The sequence below is a fragment of the Canis aureus genome, chromosome 1 (genome assembly GCF_053574225.1).
Source record: "Canis aureus isolate CA01 chromosome 1, VMU_Caureus_v.1.0, whole genome shotgun sequence".
NCBI lineage: Eukaryota > Metazoa > Chordata > Mammalia > Carnivora > Canidae > Canis > Canis aureus.
Window position 1 is genome coordinate 68131041 of NC_135611.1, and position 20918 is coordinate 68151958.

The 20918-nt window shown below is 40.1% G+C and overlaps 1 protein-coding gene across 1 annotated transcript in view; it reads left to right on the forward strand.

Annotated features, from left to right (window-relative positions):
* The window catches only part of LAMA2 (laminin subunit alpha 2), a 597066-nt gene that overhangs the window by 117845 nt on the left and 458303 nt on the right, over positions 1–20918 (forward strand). Inside the window, 1 exon segment of the mRNA XM_077902686.1 lies at positions 15909–16079. Coding sequence (XP_077758812.1) covers positions 15909–16079 — 171 coding nt within the window.

The following is a 20918-nucleotide window of genomic DNA, read 5'->3' on the forward strand; positions in this document are numbered from 1 at the left end:
TCACATGTTGAAAGCAGTTTTTCAGATATTTCTGAATATTTGAGAATCTTAAGTTGATTTTTAGGAATGGCACAGTCTAACCAATAGTAAATTCTTAGTCTCACCAATTGTAGATTCTTCTGGCCTCCACCCATCCACTCAGATCCTCTTCATGCTAAGGACTGCCTCTGACTCTAGTCTGGAATACAGAGTTTTTCTTTCTGTAAGCTGTTGACTGGGAATCAGATCATTTCTCTAAGACCCTTATCTTTAATTTCTTCATCTCCAAACCTAGATTCCAGGTCCTTATCTAGGTATGCAAGGTAGAGATTATCTTAATCTGGTTTCTCTGGATTTACATCCACCATTAGCTTAGTTTACTGTCTTGACTTGACTTCTGGCCAGACTTACTTTGGATATCTTTGAAGTTTTCTTCTTGCCGCCTGCTGTCACCCCCTGCTTCTCCTCTTTTATTTACCATATCCAATATGGAAATGTTTCTAATAAACTTTGTGCAGAAATTCTATCCTGTAAATCTCTTGCAGCGATTTGAAGCTCTGTGAAGAAAGGGGTCATGCCTGTGTTGTTTATTCTCATATAATTATCTGCATAACTGGGTGCCTCAGCAGTTGGAGGCATTCGATGAATATGTGTTACATATAGTTAAAAGAACTGGAATTGAGTTTGAAAAACACAAGTTCCCTACCTAAGTAATAACCTATCAATACTGATCTTCCATTATTTTATCCATAAAATTGAGCTAATCATGGCTATTCCATACCTTATAATTTTGTGAGAATGAAGAGGTAAGTGAATATATTTTGTAATGGTCAGTGCTACACATTTATTATGATCGATGAATTGCATTAGTGGTACATGCCCTGCGACAAAGACAGACTCATGGCTTTGGTTTTTGTTTGTTTTACATCAGATGAACTAGAACAAATATACTAATTCCATGCAGAATTTTTAAAAAGAAGTTAGAATTGGTATGACTAAATCAATTCACAGAATCTCATTCATTAGTGAGACGCATTAATTTTATGAATCTCAACTGAGCACCCATTTGATATCAATAATTCTAGTTGTCTTTGAGAATAAAAAGATTAATAAAGTCTTTGCCTTCAAGGAACTTAGAGTTTAGCCGTCATTGAATGTTGATAAAAATAGCAAAAGAGAAAAAATTGACAAAAATCTCATTATATTTAAGAGTTTATATGTGCTTGGTAGATGAAAAGTATTATTAGCAAGGCTATGCTAAATGACTATAAAATGCTGATTTTTCACTTCAAGTATTTACAAGAGCAAACAGAATATTTGTGAGTTTTCCTGCATATTTATGTGTGTGTTCAAACAGCTGCTAGAGAACAAAGTGTTTTGCTATAAACACTGTCAAATCTCACTTCAAAAAAATTTGTCTATAAAACAAGTATTTCCATAGATATACTGAAGCTGCATAGAATTTGCTTTTAAAGCATAAAACAGAATTAGATGCTTGAGTCAGCTGTGAAGTATTTTTTTCATGCAACTCTCATTCTAATTCTTCACCCTGTGGATTAGGCTCAGACCTGATGCAATTTGAAAGTGATAATGCACTATAAAACCTGCAGAAGCAATCCGGCAGTGGGCATAACTTTGACATTGTGTTTATTAGAACAGTACGTTTATATCTTCCAAAATTTGGAGTTTTTGTTGTGTGGTTGTTGTTGTTGAGTTAGTAGGAAAGTGTTGGTGGGGAGGAGAGATGGACTGGGGTTTTGGGAATACATCAGCCAATTAATATAACTCCATCAATTAACATAAACCAAAAAACTTATCAACTGAACCAACTCAATCGCAGCGAGAATTCAAAGTGACTTACAACACAACACAAAAGACAGTTTGGTTTATTTTTTAAGACAGAAGCTGAGAAACTACCCAGAGATATTTGAGTTTAGGGAAACAATTAACAAAGTAAACTTTAAAGGAATACTAGTTTTAGCCCTGGATGCTAACATTATCTCTGTGCTGTCACGTCCCTAAAACAATGAAGTAACTATGTCCATGTGGATTTGTTTGCATGTTGTTTGTTACGGTTTGCTTTTTTCATGATTTATTCTTTTCATATTTTGGCAAAAGGAAGTTTTTCACTTCCTCAGAAAAGGCACATCATTCCTGCCCCAAATTCTAGGATGGATTTTTCCTTGGGGAGTATTTTGAGCATCTTTCTGTGTCCAGGCCTGGTTGGGCTCTGAGAACACGATGGTCAACAGAGTAAACAAAGCAAACGTAACTGCTTCTATCAGGGAGCTTCTGTTCCAGCAAGAGAGACAGACCTTGGATAAATAAGCATTACATAAAATTACACATTGTAATCAGTGCTGCAGAGGAACATTAAGGCATAATCAGGGAGTGTAATAGGGCACTGTTTGGAAAGAGTTCGCAAAGATCTCAGAGGAAGTAAGATTTCAGGAAGAAACATTCATGAAAGATAAGGAGATACTAAGAGCAGAGGGAAGTTAAGGAGCAGGGATGTGTAGGGAAAGACCCGAGGGAGGAAAACGCAGAGCCTTATTCTAGAAACTCACTAAAGACAATATTGATTGTTAACGAGAGGATATTGTAAACCAGGATAATAATTTTGAATTTTGACCTAAATTAGAATCCATTAAAAGATTTTAAGAGGAGGGGCCTCCTGGATGCCTCAGTCGATTAGGCATCTGTCTCCTTTGGGCTCAGGTCATGATCCTTGGGTCCTGGGATCGAGCCCCATGTTGGGCTCCCTGCTCAGCGGGGAGTCTGCTTCTGTCTCCTTCTCCCCCTGCCTCTCTCTTATTCTCGCTCTCAAATAAACAAAATCTCAAAAAAAAAAAATGATTTGAAGAGGAGTGACTTTATCACATTTGTGGCTTGTTAAAAATGGATGGAAAAGAGGCAGAGTGTAAATGGGAGTCCGTTTAAGAGGCTCTTGCACGAGTCCTGATGTTAACAATGCTGTCAGTTGGCCCCAGGTGTTATCAGTAGCACTAGAGAGCAGATGCATCGGAAATTCATTTTGGAGCTACAGTGGCAGTCAGAGGTGCCATGGCAGCAGCAGCGACTCCTAGCTCTCTGCATGCGACACAGAGTAGGTAAAGTAGTGTGTGCTGAGTTAGAGGGAATCTAGGAGAAGCCGTCTCAGGGTGTGTGTGGGGTGGGGGGTGGCAGTGCTGGAGCATAGGAAACCATGAGCTCTGCTTTGGGCAACGCTTGAGATGCTCCTGAGACGTCTATGTGGAGGTGTCAACCCAGTACTTGGGTAAGGGGTCCTGGAGCTTCGCAGAGCTATCCCATCTGGAGATGGAACTTGGGAGTTGTTGGCTAATAGAGACGGAATGTAAATGGCTTCAAAGCAGAGTGAGAATGAAACAAGAAAATGGTACAGGATCGAGCCCCGAGGAACTCTTATACTTACTAATAAAAACAAATGAAAAAACAAAACAAAACAAAAAAACCAAAGCTAATGAATGTAACTTTTCTTTTCTCTTTTCTTTTTTCCCCTAAGTCTTTTCCGCCAGGGGGAACATAATGTAGAACAGTGTTTTTTAATAAATCTGTTTCATCATTAGAAATGAGAAATTGTCTAGCCGTCCTTAAAGAGCAGGGTCCACGGGGAGCAGCATCTCTCCTGCTGTCACCGATGCATCAAAGCTTCCACGAGCTCCTTCTGATATTTTTGTTTGAGGGATGCAAATACAAGCTCATGCTCCTTGCCTAGCAAGTAGGTTAGAGATTTATCATATTCTTATCTTTAGATTTTGGGTTGTTGACCACAGCCAGACACAAAGTTTTCGACTTGCTTTCTGTATTAGAGACCCCTCCACTACGGGGTGATTGCCCATGTAAGGCTCTCCGTTTCATCCCCAGTGCCTTAAAAGTGTGTGGTGTTCCTTGCTTTGCCTTTTTTTTACTTCTCGTTTTGAGTTTGCAGGCAGACCTGCCAAAGAGACATCTAGTTTATAGGCTGGGTTTTGTAAGCCAGGCAGCAGAGAGCAGATACTGAACATATGTTCCGCTGATATTGATGGAGCGAGGTTGGAAGAAGTTGGAAGCAGTCTCTTTCTCCCCAACTGCCACCCCCTCAAGGAATATTTTGGGTACCCTTATGGTGGAACGTTCTAAATAAGAATCCCAGCCATAATAATTATTTTCCATCATATGATTTGAAAACCTTTAGGATGAATCAGGATCGTTCTACAAGGAGAACATTAAAAAAAAAAAAAAGTAGTTCGTAGGTTCTAATTCTCAATGGATAGTGGATAAAATTTCCACGCAAAGGGAAAGGACTGGAGATTTTGCCATCAGGGCGCTCCCCTGGATGGTCAGGAACTGAGGGGAGTGGGAGTAGCAGGGACCTGTACTTTGGGGAGGTGAATTTGAAGTTAGATTAAGAATCTATTCAATCCAGCTCAAGGATGATGGTTTGCTGAATTTGATTTTCTTTTTTGGTTGTACATTTCAAGGAGTCTTTATTGATCAGAGGTAGTGTGTTCAACTTCAGTTCACCAGGCATAAGACAGAGTTGGTTTTGAAAAAAAACTATTTGGAGGAGTTTGAAGAAGTGTGCTTGCAAATGCCCTACAGGAAGTCATCGCCCCAGAGACGGAGAAGCATGGTTATGTCCCTTCTGGCGCCTGTGGCTGTTCTCCCCAGAGAGCTGGGCTCCCCGGGCAGGTGTTACAGGTGTTATCTCCTGTATGCATAAATTCTAAGTTACAGCCAATTCATGACCTAATCCTGTTTTAATAAGATTGGTGATACCCTTTGTGAGGAATTTAATAAAATCCTCTAGTGCTTGTGTGGGCCAGGTAACTAGATGGCATGTGAGTTCATCATAATGGCCCCCATAATCCTTATTTTAGTGATAATACTTGCTACGTAGAGGGACACTGATATTCTATGAGCAAAACACACTTACGAGGTGTTGGAGGACATATGGTCACCTTTGGTTTACTTTCTTTTTTTTCAAATTTAAAAAAATTTTTTTTAATTTTTTTTTATTTATGATAGTCACACAGAGAGAGAGAGAGAGAGGCAGAGACACAGGCAGAGGGAGAAGCAGGCTCCATGCACCGGGAGCCCGACATGGGATTCGATCCCGGGTCCCCAGGATCGCGCCCTGGGCCAAAGGCAGGCGCTAAACCGCTGCGCCACCCAGGGATCCCCTACTTTCTTTCTGATGATACTGAAAATGCATTTTCTTCTTAATCTGTTTAGAAGGAATGGAATAAACAATTCTAAAAATTAATTCCACAGAGGGACATGCACTATGTTTTCTTATTTTAAAAAGAAGAAAGGGGATCCCTGGGTGGCGCAGAGGTTTGGCGCCTGCCTTTGGCCCAGGGCGTGATCCTGGGGACCCGGGATCGAATCCCACGTCGGGCTCCCGGTGCTTGGAGCCTGCTTCTCCCTCTGCCTATGTCTCTGCCTCTCTCTCTCTCTCTGTGACTATCATAAACAATAAAAAAAATTTAAAAAAAAAAAAAAAAGAAGAAAGGAGGCCAATATATCCTTTTATTCTGGAGGTTGGGAAGAGCAGAACTAAGCAACAGGGAGAGACAAATTTGAAAGGCCTATAAATGCAAGTCAGGGCCAGAATACATGCTCTCCTTGTTTCTTTTTCTTTTTTTCCTCCTCTGACCAACTGGATTCAGCATTATTTTTTCCCAGCTTACAAGCATTGTTGTGTCTGGATGACTATTAGTTCAAATTGGACTGATTTTCTAGTTCTATAAAACTCTTCATCTGCATCATGTATCAAGAGCATTGAGTTACTTCCTGCAGTGCACAGCTGGAAATCATTCTCTTTGGCAACATTTTGTTTTATCCCATTTTTGTTTTATACCAATGTGTTCCCACACTCCCACGTAGCTCAGGATTTCAACAGCCAAGTATCTCCTTTTCTTCCTTGATGCGTCTTAGAACATTTTAAATTGGCAGGTTCCCTTTTGTCTTTCAAATACTGAACCACTTGCAAACAGCTCTGTTTGCTTGCATGAATAATTTTTTTTTTAAAACGCTCCACAGAACTGAAGGACTTAAATGCAAAGTTAGAAACATTCAAACAGTTTCCTCTTATTCTTTGAGAAGTGATAGGTGCCTGGCATGAAAAAGCAGGAGGAAATATCACATACCAAGACTAGGATGATGAAAACGGAGAGAGGGAGAGAAATACGTAATGTATTGTTGTAAACAACATGTGATGGCTTTTAAAAGTTATTACATTATTTTGAAGGGAAGTCATTGACTGGATGACTTTTCCATAGCAAATGTCTACATACCATCTGTTATCAATTATGTCAGCAAAGCTGGACCATAGAACTTAACAAGAAGTGTGATTTGTGAGATTAAAATACATGTATTGTGTGTGCCAATATGTAAACATACACACACACACCTGAGTCGTAATGACAAACTGTGACTGCTAGGCACAATGAAAACAACTACTCAATGGTATGCGCTTAGTTTAATATTTAAGCTGATGAAAACAAGAAATATGTATTTAGAGACGATTTTTGCCAGACTACGTTAGAAAGATCTTCTTTAAGGGCCGTGAGTTAGGTTATCATCATTTTATAATGACAGCTTCCCAAACTTCACACAGGTCAATGTGATCAAAAAAGAGCACAGTGAAGAAGAAAAACAGGAAGAAGAGGAAGGGGAAGAAGAAGAAGGAAAAAAAAAATAAAACCTAGAGGAAACTTACACTGTGAAACAGAGTTCTTAAGTGGCCCCTTCAGATGGTGATCATCGTATAAGCAGCGGGTCTGTGTGGAAACGGTGGTCACGGTTGCCGCTCCTCTTGTTCCTTCATGTTTTGTCCCAAAGATGTTTAAATGAAGCAACTGCCTATCTATTTATCTATTTTGTTATGATAAAATTGCCCTCTAGCTCTTTGAATAGGTGCACGTGTGTGCATACATGTGTGTGTATGCGTGTGTGTGTGTGTGTGTGTGTGTAATACAGGCTCCTTATGGCCACCTGGCTTCTTGATCAGAAGCAACAGAAATCACCAATACTGTGTAACTTAAGCAGAGATGGTTAGAAAGTTCTGAGATGATTGTTAGGGTTGTTAGAAAGTTCTGAACACAAGACTCGGGAGATGGTGTTCATCAAGGCCATTTCCAGGTTTCAATGCCTGTATGACCGAGTCAGGGTGTTTCTAGAGACGTTGTCCGTAGCCCCTTCCTTCCCCCCACCACGGGTGCTTTTGTCTCTGTTGCCGATGTCTTATTTCCTTACTCCTCAACCCTGTTCTTCAAGGGCTCAAGATGCACAGCCCTCGGCTACGGTCACACACGCGCCCAAACTACTGAAGGAAGAAGAAAGCTCTCTTCCACTTCCGCTTCCTTAGCAGGAGGGCGCCCTTTGTACTAAAGACCATGGCACTTACCCCAGCATAGAAATGCAGGCCGGGTGTTGGACGGGCAACAGGTGATAAAGATGTGCCCTGTTCTCCTATCGCTCGAGGGCCGAAACAGAGTCCGACATTCCTGACACATCAGTGATGAGTTTGATGGCTTTGGTTTGCCGGATGTCTCTCTAGAAAGATGACACAAGTGCATCTCTTTCTTCTCACTCGGTAAATTTAAATCTGAGTGTTATTACAGGCTGGTGTTGTCTCTGTTCTCACTGATGTCATACAGGGGAAGTCCACTGTGAAGGACGCTAGAGTGTCAGTGTGATGAGGGTCAGAATGAAGTATCAGCGGACTGCTATGTAGACACCGAGAAGGAAACAACAGATTCTGTGTGGCAAGGTCAGGAAACACTTTCGCAGAGCAGGGATCTTTGAGCTGGGTCATGAAAGGTGAGTCGGTGACCATGGCGTGGAAGAAGAAAGATATTGTAGAAGAGATGAGATCATGGTTGAGGCGACGCATGATGAAGAGCTTCAAAACACCTGGTATTGTTGTAAGAGTAAGATGCTTGGCGTGTACAGAGGAGTTTCAGAGGTAGGTAGGGGCCTGTTATCAATGTCCAAGGAATGGCTGCTCTGCTATAGGCAACATCGAGGTCTTGGAAGAAAAAAAAAGTGATGCAATCAGACTTAATTTTTAGGAAGATAATTTTCATGACCCCATGGAACATGAACAGAAGCGGAGTCACGCAGAAAGACTAATTAGGGGGCCACTGCAGTTGGTATTCTTGTATAGATGTATAGACAGATGAAGAGAGAGAAAGAGAAAGTTAAGCTAGAGACACAAATAAATTGGAAGCAGAAATCTTAGCACGGTGAGGAGTAAAACGTGTTTGTTCCCAAAGTACCTGTTAACATTTTCTGGTTTCTGTGGAGTAACACTAGGGCTGGTTTATGGTCCCCTATTGAGTGTGAATGGCAGAAAGCTGGGTGATGAGATAATGGAGTCAGCCATATTTTTAAGGGTGGTCTTCACGACCTCAGCATGTGGAAATGGAAAGAGCATGGGGGAAAGGGTGGGTGAGTTAAAGTTTTTAAAAAGAAGTTATCAGGGACCAGAAGAACTGATTTGTAAGTAGCAGTTAGAAGCTGGAGGGAGGCTCCTCTTCCTCCTCCCATGGTTCTTGGGATCCACTGGGGAGATCTGCAGACTGTCGCTATCAGAGGAAATCGGGGCTTCTGTGACAATAAGAAAGTTGAAGTGTTTTCTTAAAATGGAGAAACTTGGAAATAAATGTCAGGCCTTATAGAACCATGATGGAAGTTGGCCTGTGAGTGTGCCTGTGGGAGGGGAGAGGATGACTGGATGGCATAAAACTGGGGAGTGGTGTAGGAGGCGGAAGGAATTTCATTTAGAGCCAGGAGGGGAGTGAGATTGCTGGGTTTTATTAATTCTAATCCATTTGGGATTACAATAACTGGATTTGAAAACTTAGCAGTGCCATCTGGGTTCTGGGAATTGTTTTCTTCATGCGTAAAATTTAAATTCTTACGAGGCTTCTTTGAGCTGAATTCTTTTTTGCTACCAGAAACAACCTTCTAGTTTGTCACCTGGAGAGATATCACCTGAAGCCTAAGAAACAGGTCTGAACTACGCCACCCAGCAGATCACTTACTAGCACGTTGAATGCATTTCCCTCCGATTCACTTGTCGTTCTTCAAAAGACAACACTTATGTATTAAATATGATTCGATGTCAAAGTTCTTTTATTTTATGAGACAAAAGCTGGGAGGATGGGAAATTTGTGCAAGGAAAACAGAGTCATCTGCTGACTGCTGGCCTGCTGGGGTCTTGGAGAGAATTTCAGCTGTTTTGCTGATAGCGTGCTCGCTTTTGCTGGTTTCCACGGACTCTGCAGGGGGTCGAGAAGACACTGTCCCTCTGTAGTATCCAACACACTTTTCCGCATTTGATTTAAGAAATGTCAATTTAAAATTTTATTGTTCCTGGTATCGACAATTTATAAAAGGCCAAAAAGTAATATAAGTCATATACCTTATGTGCATGTACCTATCTGTGGGCATATGTAGATGGTTGTGTAGATACATGTACACACATACACAAGCATGTATAATATTTCTATAGGTTCTTTCCAAATTTTATAAAAAATGTCCTCACCTTCAGAAAAGTTGGAAGAATCCTATACTAAACACTCACATGCTCAGCATCCTGATTCTAAAATAAGTATCTTGCTGCATTTACTTTATTATACATCTACCCATCTGTACATAACCGCCCATCTTGTATTTTGCTCCCTTGCACGCTTCACACCTAAACTCTTCATCACAGGTATCATTAGCTAGAATTCAGTATTGGTGTGCTTTCTTTCCTCAGGTAAGATTTGCCTTCAGTGAAATGCGCAAGTCCTCGCTGGGTGCAACATGCGCTCGGAGCATGGCACTCCACACGCTTGAACAGATGTGCACGCTTGTCTAACACAGACTCCTGTTGGGAAGAAATGGTCTCAGGACTCTTTCTAGTCAGTCTCTATCCCTCAATCAACCTTTTTTTTTTTTTTCAGTTTTATTTTCCAAACAGATTTTGCTTGTCTGTTCTAAAGAGTCAAATAAATGAATAACATAATATGTACCGTTTTTAGTGAAGCTGCTTTTCTGTGGTATAATGCTTCTGGAAGTCATCTTGCTGTTCCATGGTGGTGCTGAACAGTGTGCCATCCTGTGAATAAACCAGAGTTTGTGTAGTATCACTTCTCCCTTTGGTGAAAACCTGAGCTGTTTCCAGATTTGTTTATTATAAGAGCTTCCATGAACATTTCTGTATAGCTCTCTTCATGGACATGCGCTGTTATTTCTCTTGGGATTTTACCTAAGGGCTGAATGTAGGGCCATGGAGTAGGTCTGTGTTTCAATTCATTAAAAAATGCCTAACTCTTCTCTAAAGTCGTTGTACTAATTTACAGTCCCAACAGCAACAGGGTAGAGTTTTGGTTGCTCCACAAGCTTTCCAACGATTGATGCTATCAGTCCTTTTAATGATTTATCAATCTTTCTAATCTTACTCCTAAAGCCTAAGAACCTTGGAAATACGCAGGTCTATTACTATGACCTGTCCACCCGCCACTTCTTGTAATTGTCACATGTATGACATTACCATACATTGTGACCCCTCTTGCCCCCTGGAACATTACAATTTTTTCTTTAAAATGTACTTAGAGACTTATATGGATTTATATTCAAGTTTACTTACACTTTTTTTTCTGCTCTCATCTCCCATTTTCTATAAATCCCATGATGTGATTTTTTTTTTTTTTAATTCTAAGACACTGCATTTTTCAATTCTGGAATTATGTTTGGTATTTGTGTGTGTGTGTGTGTGTGTGTGTGTGTGTGTACTTTCCATTCCTCCACTGAGATTTCCTATTTGTGTTTTCATTTAAGCATTTGTGTGTGTGTCCTTGGTCGTAGATATAAAAGCTGCTGTAAAATCTTTGTGTGTGAACTCCAACATCTGGTTAATGGCAGTGTTGGACTTTATTCATTGCTTTTCTTTAAGTATGGGTAGCATTTTATTGTTTCTTTGTACATTTAATATTTTTAAAAAATGCATTCTGAGCCTTGCGAATGATATATGGTAGAAACCCAGGATTCTGTTGTTTTTCTGAAAAATAGCCTCCATTTTTTACTTTTTGTGTGATACCCGTTGGTTGACTTGTATGGAGTCAGACACCAAACTGCAGTCTTCCTGGTGGAATGCAGCTACTGTAGGTTTCCATTTTGTTCCTTTAGCCCCTGTTGGAGTACAGGCTGGGCCATATTCAGGTCTGGCATCGGTGAAGGATTTGGGAAAAGATTATACACGTATTTTGAGGCTCCTTTTATGTGGTTTTCTTTTCTCCAGCATTTTCTCTTCACTTTATAGCTGCGATGGTTGTTCTTAGTTCTGTTATCTGGTTTTTCAAGATAGTTTATTTATTTATTTTTTCAAGATAGTTTAGAAAAAGACAGATGAAAGAAACTGTGGAATTCTATTTGAGTTTTTGCCACTGTGCCCAGTGTAGTCTGAAACACACGCCTATCTGCCTTTTTTCTAAGCATACACATCCCTCCCAGCTTGCCTGTTTTGGGTTGTTCCCCATTGTTTTCAGGTATTTGGCATTTATTCTTATTTTTATTTTTTTTTTAGGTATTTGGCATTTAAAAAAATATATTTTGTTCAGAGTTCATAGCTGTCGTCTATGAGGGGTTCCCTTGGAGCTACTCCATAATTATTAAAAGTAGAACTTTTATATGCAGGTTTTAAAAATGCTTTGAAACGGAGTGGGGGATTTTGAGGCGACCAATCACCACAATCATGCAAACGTGTATGAATACATCACAGTATCTGGACTAGCAAATACAGTAGAAAAGCATCCAAGTGAAAATCTGGTGAATTTTCTAAATGTTTGCCATATTGTAAAAAATTTCTATTTTTCACATGCCGTCACTTAGCTTTGTCTACTGTTTATTGAATGTATACATCATTTAACAGAATATATATTATTTCTGTATCATAATCATTTTCTAATATCTCATATAAAATATAGAATATAAGGAGGATAAATATTATTTGTTTCTTGTTCAGACTTTGTTATGCCACAAATCCAATCAAATTTACTTATTCTACATGCTATTCAGAAAAAAATGTCAATCATAATTGTATGGGTGTTCATGACTGGCTTTTATGTCATTAACATTACATGACCTCAAATTGAATTAGGAGGCTGTAAGCCAATGCTCTATAAAGGTTCGCCAGCTATTTGTAGTTCATTTACACTCACGGTGTTTACATAATCTTCACAGAGCAATCTTCACTTTATTGAATATGGCAATAAATATTGCTCTGCCGCTTTTGAATGGGGATAAATAGGTACAGCTTAATAGATTTAACATATAATGAAAACGGGCTGCAATCTATAATACAACCTGCTGAAGATTCAATAAAAGCTCGGATATTGACTGGCTCTTCAAATTGGTTGTTAGCGACTAATTGGAGACCTTCCCTGACCAATACACTTTACTGATTTTTAAAAAAATAAACAGCAAAATAGCTGATGAAATTTCAAAAGGCAACTGTTCTTGACCACAAAGCGAGGCAATTAAATTGAAAAGGTTAATTTTGAGCACATGATCAATACGTATAACAGAAACAAATCAATGGAAAGAACTGAAAGATAATAAATGTAAATTTTATTAATATCTTCGTTTATAATAGAAAACCCTATGAAGAAACAAAGGGGTGGTGACCAGGCAAGTTCTTTATTCTGTTAAATATGTAAATTGATAAGCTTTGCTGAGGACCAGTTTTTGGCTCTTCTTCATGCCCTGAGAAGAATAAGTCTTTGGGGTTGAAGGGCTGAGTTCAAATCATAGTTATCAATCTTACTAATTGATAATTTTGTGTGAATTGTTTATCTTCTCTGAGCTGCACTTTCTTCATTTATAAAATGAGACTGATACAATCTACAAATGGGGTGACTGAGCAATTAAGTCCTATCACTTGATGAAAATGAAATAGCTTCGAGATCAGTGTCACTTCTCTACCTGTGATTCTGTTATAGCCATGTCATTTCCCTCACATGGAATTCATTTAATTCTGTGGAGGAATTGGGATGTAATGCAATTCTATATATTCAGACCCTACACTATGCAGTAGAATAGTTTTCCCCAGCCATCTTTGCTTTCCGGCCCCTCCAGTGATTACTCAGAGCTGAGAAAGTGAAATCCCATCCCACCCAGGGCTGCACCAGGGCAGGCCATGGGGAGTCTCACCCATCCCTGCAAAACAGACTCAAGGTCAGCGTCAAAGTTAGAACTAGTCAAAGTCCAGCGAGGAGACAAAGATCACAGAACAAAACGGACAGTGTCCCGGGGCAGTTTGAGAGATGGGTGGCCATGGCTTGGGATGCCCTTGGTGTAAGTAAACTGGCTTTGTTTGCAGGGATTACAAGGGGTGTATCTACCTGAACTCCTTCCGCAGGACCAGCAAGATGAGAAGTAGAGTCTTGTCCTCCTGAAAACAGGATGCTCAGCATATGTCTCCCTTCTAATTATCTATTTTTTTCTACCCTATTTACACTAAAATTATAAGGATCTGGAAAAAAAATTCCACTAAAACAAATTACTCACTGGGACAAGTAGGCAGGGTTTGCTTTGATGTATATGTGAACCATTACGTATACTCTGTGTACTTTGTACGCATCTAGACCTGTATCTGTACCTGTGTTTGTATATCTGTCTCTGTATCTGTATCCACGTCTAAACAATCCCCTAATCTAACAGGTTGAGACAATTGCAAAGCCAACTACTCCATTTGTCACTTAACATCCACATAAGCTTTCAGAAAAAAGTCCATACTCCTATGCCTTCCCCTCCGCCTGCTGTGTTGGCTTTTTCCTTCTTCCTTTTCAATACCAGATAAACTTCTATTTCTCCTTTGACATTCAGATCAGATCATTTCTCCCAATAAGCCTATCTTAATTGTTTTTTTTATCCTCAAATCTTTGTGCTATCTGGCATTCTTGTGTGCTCGATGCATATTTGATGAAATAATAGTTACACAGTTAAATCCAAGATGGTGATGAATGACAGACTGTATTTAATCATATATCATTAACCGGTCTAGAGCATACAATACTGAAGGTGAAGAGATAATGCTTTGGGAAGGATCACATTATTTTAAAATTTGGAATGTGGCAAACCTCACAAAATTGAGGTAGTTTCCAATGAAGCTTCAAATAGAAGTAAAACTACTACTACTACTACTACTACTACTACTAATAATAATAAATGATTGGAGCAGCAGAGCCAGAGGATTTTAGAGACCAGTAAAGTGTGGTGAGGGAGGGAAGAGAGAGATTGTTTGGAGGCAGCTTTTTGGGAGACCCCGAGAGTGACTGAGATGGTAATTGTGGTCTTGCCTGGTCTTATGAACTCGCTTACCTCTCTGAAATGGTTGAGAGTGAATACAAAATAGATAAAAATTACTTAAAAATCTTTTTTTATTTGCTGTACTGTTATTTCTTTCAGTGCAATTCTAAGATCAACCAAGACCAGAAATTAGCACTAGATTTATGTAGGTTTCGTACGACATCGTAGAGAACATACAGGATAGTGATTAAGAGGTTAGACTCTGGAGCGAGATTTCTTGGGCTCAAATCACAGCTCTGCTATTTGCTATCTGCAATGCTGGTGAGTTACTGAACATCACAGTAACATAAGGGCAATCGTAGCGTGTAGCTCATAAGGGTGTCCTTTGCAGCAAGTTAGTCCAGGAAGACGGAGTGCTAGAACAGTGCCTGGAACATTATAAACATTCAGTAGTGCTGGTGGTGAGGATGGGAATGAAGATGCAGATAATGCACAGAACATTTATGTGGCTGGTATTTATAATTCGTTCATTTTACAGATACGTCAGGTGCTTACTCCGTACCTAGCCTGTACTAAGTTTTGAAGATAAGAAAACACTTATGAACTCAAAACTGCGGATCTGAGTAAAACATTGGGACATAAGACTTAGTTAATGAAGGACTTTCTACCAGAGGTTGAGTTAATGTAGACCTCCGTGGTACATGACTAGAGCAGAGACCACCTAGAGGGTTAGCATGTTCCTTATATACAATGAGTCAAGTCATCTGTAATCTCAAATATACTTTCTCTAAGACAAGTTTTTTCAGTGAGAGTGGCTTCTGAAAAATGGCTTTCTGCATTGTCGTTGAAAGGAGGTCCATAAAATGCAAATACTAGCCACATGTGAAGCAATATTGACATTAAGTTGTAGAAAGTAAAGACCCGGGTTCATCTAGAATGAAGGGCCTTCTCAACTATACACTGAGATAGGTCTCTGTGATGTTTATCTGAGCACACTTAAACTTCTATTGTATCTAAGAAATAATCGCTGGTATGATCATGGGCTACTGCAATTACTTATTTCTGATAATATATTGCTATATAATATGGCCTTATGGCACAGAAGGCAGTAAAGAATGGTTTTCCAAAATCTTCCATCATTTGCTATTTTCTCCAATTTGGATATAAAGTAATTATAACAACCACTTAATGCTAAATAATAATTGGACCATAAAGATGACCATGAAAAACATAAATGCAAACTTGTGCAAAATCTTTATGATTATAGTTTCCTACTATATATAAAATAGCTGAAATGGAAGATGGATCTTTTGCCCAGAACATGAACAGAAGATTTTTTTTTAAAGTGTGTGTTAGAGATGGGACTTTCTTGATAATTAAGTATTAGAGGTTAAAAATTAAGAAGATAGGTTTAGATTTTATGTTTAAGACCCAGATAGAAGTGTTCGAGAACACATGCTATTTATATAGAGTACTTAATTAAGTCAGATATTCAATTATTGCTGATTATTTAATTTTCGATTAAGTTAATGCTCTGAAAAATATCTTAATTTCATCTTAAAATGCAGCAAAAGCATACCATGTTGTTTCTGGCCCACACATCTTCCTTTGTCCTTCTTTTTCAGGTTTATTCCCTGCTGTCCTGAATCTTGCTTCTAATGCTCTTATCACCACGAATGCAACATGTGGAGAAAAAGGACCCGAAATGTACTGCAAATTGGTAGAGCATGTCCCTGGGCAGCCGGTGAGGAACCCCCAGTGTCGAATCTGCAATCAAAACAGCAGCAATCCATACCGTATGTAATTTAATTCATATTCGCATGGCACTGGCTAGGATCTGTAATTGAGAGGTCTTGATGTGCATTGAAGTCAAGAGTTTGTGGTGTCCCGGACTCCTAGAACTTCTCTTTCATCGGGGGCCTCCTCTCTCATCTGACAAACCTCACTGGAGTTCTTTATATGTACCAGGTGTAGTGCTTGAGGAGTTTTCCAGCTGAAGACCTGTGTCAGTCACCAGGTTTACTACATCCAGAATAGTATCGGCAGATACAGTTGTGAATACAGGTGTTAGTCATTTGTGGGTCACGTGTGTGTCAGGTACTCCGATGAGGATCCAACAGGAATAAGGGACAGTCCCTCACTTCAACCAATGAAGGAACAGGCAAAAAGTACAAGATAAAGAATCCGTGTAGGTGCCGGGGAAGGCTTGTCCAAAGAAGTGATATCTAAGCCGAGATCCAAGGACTGGTGTTAGCTGAGCAGGTAAAGAAGAGAGTCAGAAGAGAAGAAGAAATGCCAGAAAGAGAGAGGAGAATGAGATAGAAAAACTTCTTTGCTCAACAGGGAACTGGTTAGGGAGGGATGGCTAGAACTAAGAGCATCCGAAGGCCGAAGAAAGCAGAGCTAAGTCTCATGCCGGAGCTGGAACTTGATCACGGACGTTCTTAATTACCACAAGAGGAGTGTTTCAAGGACAGGTGTCACACAACGCCCTCTTGCTGGCTTCTATGAACGACACTATCTCTCATTCACTTATGTATTTATTCGGCAAGCATTTGAGCACCACTACTAGCAATGCATTGGACTGAAGCATAATGGCAAATCACACGTAGCCCTTGACTTCAGAGACTTAGAGGGGAAAGAGGGGAAGCAGAAAAGTAAATTGAGTGTCAAGGGACACTTACATGAGACAGGTTATTTAACTATCCTTGGGAGAAAGTGGCCCATGGACTGCAAAAATAAGAGTAAGATGGAAAGTATTAGAAAAGAAAAAGCACATAGTCTTAAAGGCATGGAATGGCATGATACATTCAGTTAATTATGAGTGATTTGTATTAACAGGCAAAGAATTTATATGGAGAAGGGGAAGATGGGGTGCAAGAATTCTAGTGATGGAGGTTGGTTTAGAGATACACTCTGGGAAATTATCAAACATATATTGGGGTGGTTAATAATGGAAATAATGGCAATGAGATGAGTTACAATGGGGATAAAACATAATTACATTATTTTAAAATTTGCTTAGTTTCCTTTTCGTTTTAGGTTGGAAAATTTACACAATCTACATTTTTTTAAATCTCAAAAGGAAGTTCGAGGGCATTGTTCATTCTTTATTGGAACTCCTTAAAGGGAAGAATGCACAGTCACCTCTCTATTGTGTAATTTAGAGATGCTGAAAACAGTATTTTATTTGGAGAATTGGGGCTTTTGTTATTAAGATTGATGGTCTTGTGTGTCACAGAATTAAAAAAAAAGTTAAGAAAAATATGATGACCATCAGAAACGTCCCTTGCCTTTTCATGAATCTGGTTATTTCTATGACGTAGATTATTACAATAGGGACATAGGAGTGGGGAGTGATGGGACACATCTATTTGCTTATTTTTATATAGAACAATAAGGGCAAAGGACTAGATCAAAGCCCTGTGGAAATATCAAAAGCTAAGGGAGGCAGGTTAAGTGAAATCTTAGAAGGCAGTAAAGAGAAACAGAATCCAAGGAAGGAAACCAGAAGGTTTGAATACCATGCACATGAGGAAGGAAAGAATTTTCAGGAAGAATGATTAATCCATAATATTAACTGCTTCCAAGATACGGAGTAAGAGAAGCCTACAATAGAGTTTCGTCAACTTTGACAACACGGGATCCATCATGTTAAAGCAGTCGGTAGATTGATGGTAGCAAAGGCCACTGTGCAGAGTTGACAAATGAGACGTAAAGAGGAAAGAAAGGAGCGTGGGAATATTCCCTCAAATATCCTCAATGTGAAAGAGAACGGAGGACTTCGGCAGACAAAGGAACATGTGTGTTTTGAAGGTTTTCACAGAGACCGGAGGCATTTGAGCAAATTTCAGTGCCAAAAGGTGAGGCCAGGAAAGTTGAGGATATAGTTGAGGGTAAAGGTGCGGGTGGTAGTTCTCTAGAGGTAACAACCGGATGAGTCCGGTGGAAAGCCTTAAATGGGGACACACCTATCTTTTAACTGATCAAATCAGTTAAATCAAAATCTGATCAATCTCTCTTCTCTAAGGAAGAGAGAATGAGTAGAGGCAGATGGAAGGAAGTATTTGGGAGGGAATTCTTATTTAATGCTCTTGATTTTTCTCATTAAGATGTGTGTCTGAGTCATCTGCTAAGGAAAGACATACAATTTTGACTAGCCCCTTTCGGGGACTGGGAGAGTTGCTGAGCCACAATCGGAACAAAGTGAGAATTCCATGTGGGGTAAAATGGAAGAATCGAGTGTTTGTACTGGGCCTCATGGCGTTGTACAGAGAAAGTAGAATGGAAGGATAAGGGGGCAAGAGGACTGAAGCAAAGGTCAGAGGAGAAATGAATGGATGGACTATGAGCTTTAGGTGCATTAGGGAAGAAAGCGAAGCCTGATTGGGAGAAATGCCATTGGTTTAGACTTGGAGCCTGGATGATTTCATAGAGGATGTGAGGAAGACTGGAGGCATGGACATGGTGGGGATGGGGTGGGGAATGGGGGCAGGTGGTCGGGAGGCTGTGGACATGTGCTTAGGATGGGCTCGCAGAGGGCGGGGGGTTACAGTATATAAAATAGTGTGTGTGTGTACACGTGTGTATATGTGTATGTTTGTATATAGATATGAATACACATCTTTATGGTTCCTGCCTACAAGGTCAGTGTTAGGATAAACAAGGGTTGGATGTAGAGAACAATCAAACAAATATTCAAAACTGTAAACTCAGGGCTCGTATGCCCCGTAGTACATATTATAAGTGACGTAGGACTTCTGAGAAGGAAAACCTTAGTGGGAACTGAAGTATCAACAGAAGCTTCCGAGAAAGTGGTTGGATGTCATTGGGCATCCAAAAGCCTCATTGCCTGAAGTAGAGGGAACGGTGTTCTGGAAAGGAGAAACACGAGGGACTGTGGACAGTCACAGAGACAGGATGGAAGGAAGATGCGAAGCCGGGGGTGGACGATGATTGAGTGGAGGCTCTGGGTTGGAAACGTGGATGAGATGCGTTGGCCAAACTGAGTCCAGGAGGGACCCGTCACTTCCCCCTGCAGAGTCTCCGTGTCTCACTGGAAGACGCAGCCACACTGAGGCAGGCCCGCCCCTTCGCTTCACATCGGGACAGAAGTGAACTGTTTTAGTGACCAGGCAAGATGCAGAGGACGTCTGTTTCTGATCTCCTCCCTTTTATTTACCTGAAGCATTTTTTAGACTTCGTCCGGATTTACTCTGTGTGCTGGATGTTAAGCTACCAACTTCATTACATCTTGAAGTCCTGTTTTGGAACTAGGAATTTAGAACACACGACACCCCAGGAGAATAAAAATCTGGCAATAAACTGCAGGAATTTATTTTAGGAAAAGTTGGAGCAACAGATGATAAGACTCTACAGATGCATTGACCGGCTCGAATAAATCTGGCAGGTCCGTACTCAATTACGGTACAAAAGGAAGGAACCTTGGGCTTCCTGTTAATAGGTCGTGCTTCCCAATTAAAAACTAGCAGCTTGAAAGATTGACCTCATCCATGAATCCCCCACCAATTTCCTGAGGCCGCTGGCCCTCGGGTTGACTTGCGCAGCTCTCCCTGGTGAGGGTGGTGTAAGTTTCCATCTCATTCTAAGTAAGGGATGTATGCCAACAACTAATCAGTATTCGCAAATTAATTATGATTAAACTTTCATAATGGGGATTATGGTTAATTGTTGATTCATCTCCCAGTCCTCATTTTCGTGACTAATTCTCGTATCAATTTGACCGGAGGTGGCAGGTAGCAAAATTTCCAATTAGATAGCTTCTCGCAGAATTACCGGAGAGCCACAGATCTGATTTGGAAATGTGGCTGTGTGTGTGTTTTTCTGTCACATATTAAACCCCATGGCCTGTAAAGAAGATTCTGGAGGATGTTTGGGGAATGTTTGCTGTGATATTTATTTTTCTTCAGAAGCAATGCCAGAAATATTTCCTTTATGGTTCTGACGCCTTAATGTGCCAACTTCAGCACCCACTGACACCACGAGGGCATTTATCTGATATTTGGTTTTGCCATGGTATTTGCTGTCATTATAAGGACCTGACACCTTTCTGAGCTTCAACAGGACAAGTGCTAATTATTAAACACGTTCAGCAGTTTCTCTTTTCATTGATGAGATAGGATGACTCCTCTCAGGGGACTGCAAAGGTGATGAGACTAAATGCAAAATGAAATCCATCCAGTTGTTTAGCTGAATTAAACAATTTGTCAATAAAAATAGAAAATTTTTGCCCTGTCCTGTGCTGTCGTATTCCCATAAGTAACTCAAGGACGTAAGCCTGTATGTTTTTAATTGAACAATTCCTAGTGGTCTGCTGTCACGGAAGTAATAGAGTCTGAAAGTATTCACAGTTTAAAAATGGCAAATGTAGTGTATTTTCAGTTTTGAGTAAAATTTTTTCTTTTGGGGATGCTTGGGTGGCTCAGCAGTTGAGCCTCTGCCTTCAGCTCAGGGCGTGACCCCGGGGGTCCCGAATCGAGTCTCCCTATGCCTGGGTCTCTGCCTCTCTCTGGGTCTCTCAGGAATAAATGAATACAATCTTTAAATTTTTTTTCTTTTGAAAATGATTTCACTTGATTATGAAATTCCTGTTGCATTGAGGACTTCATTTTGCT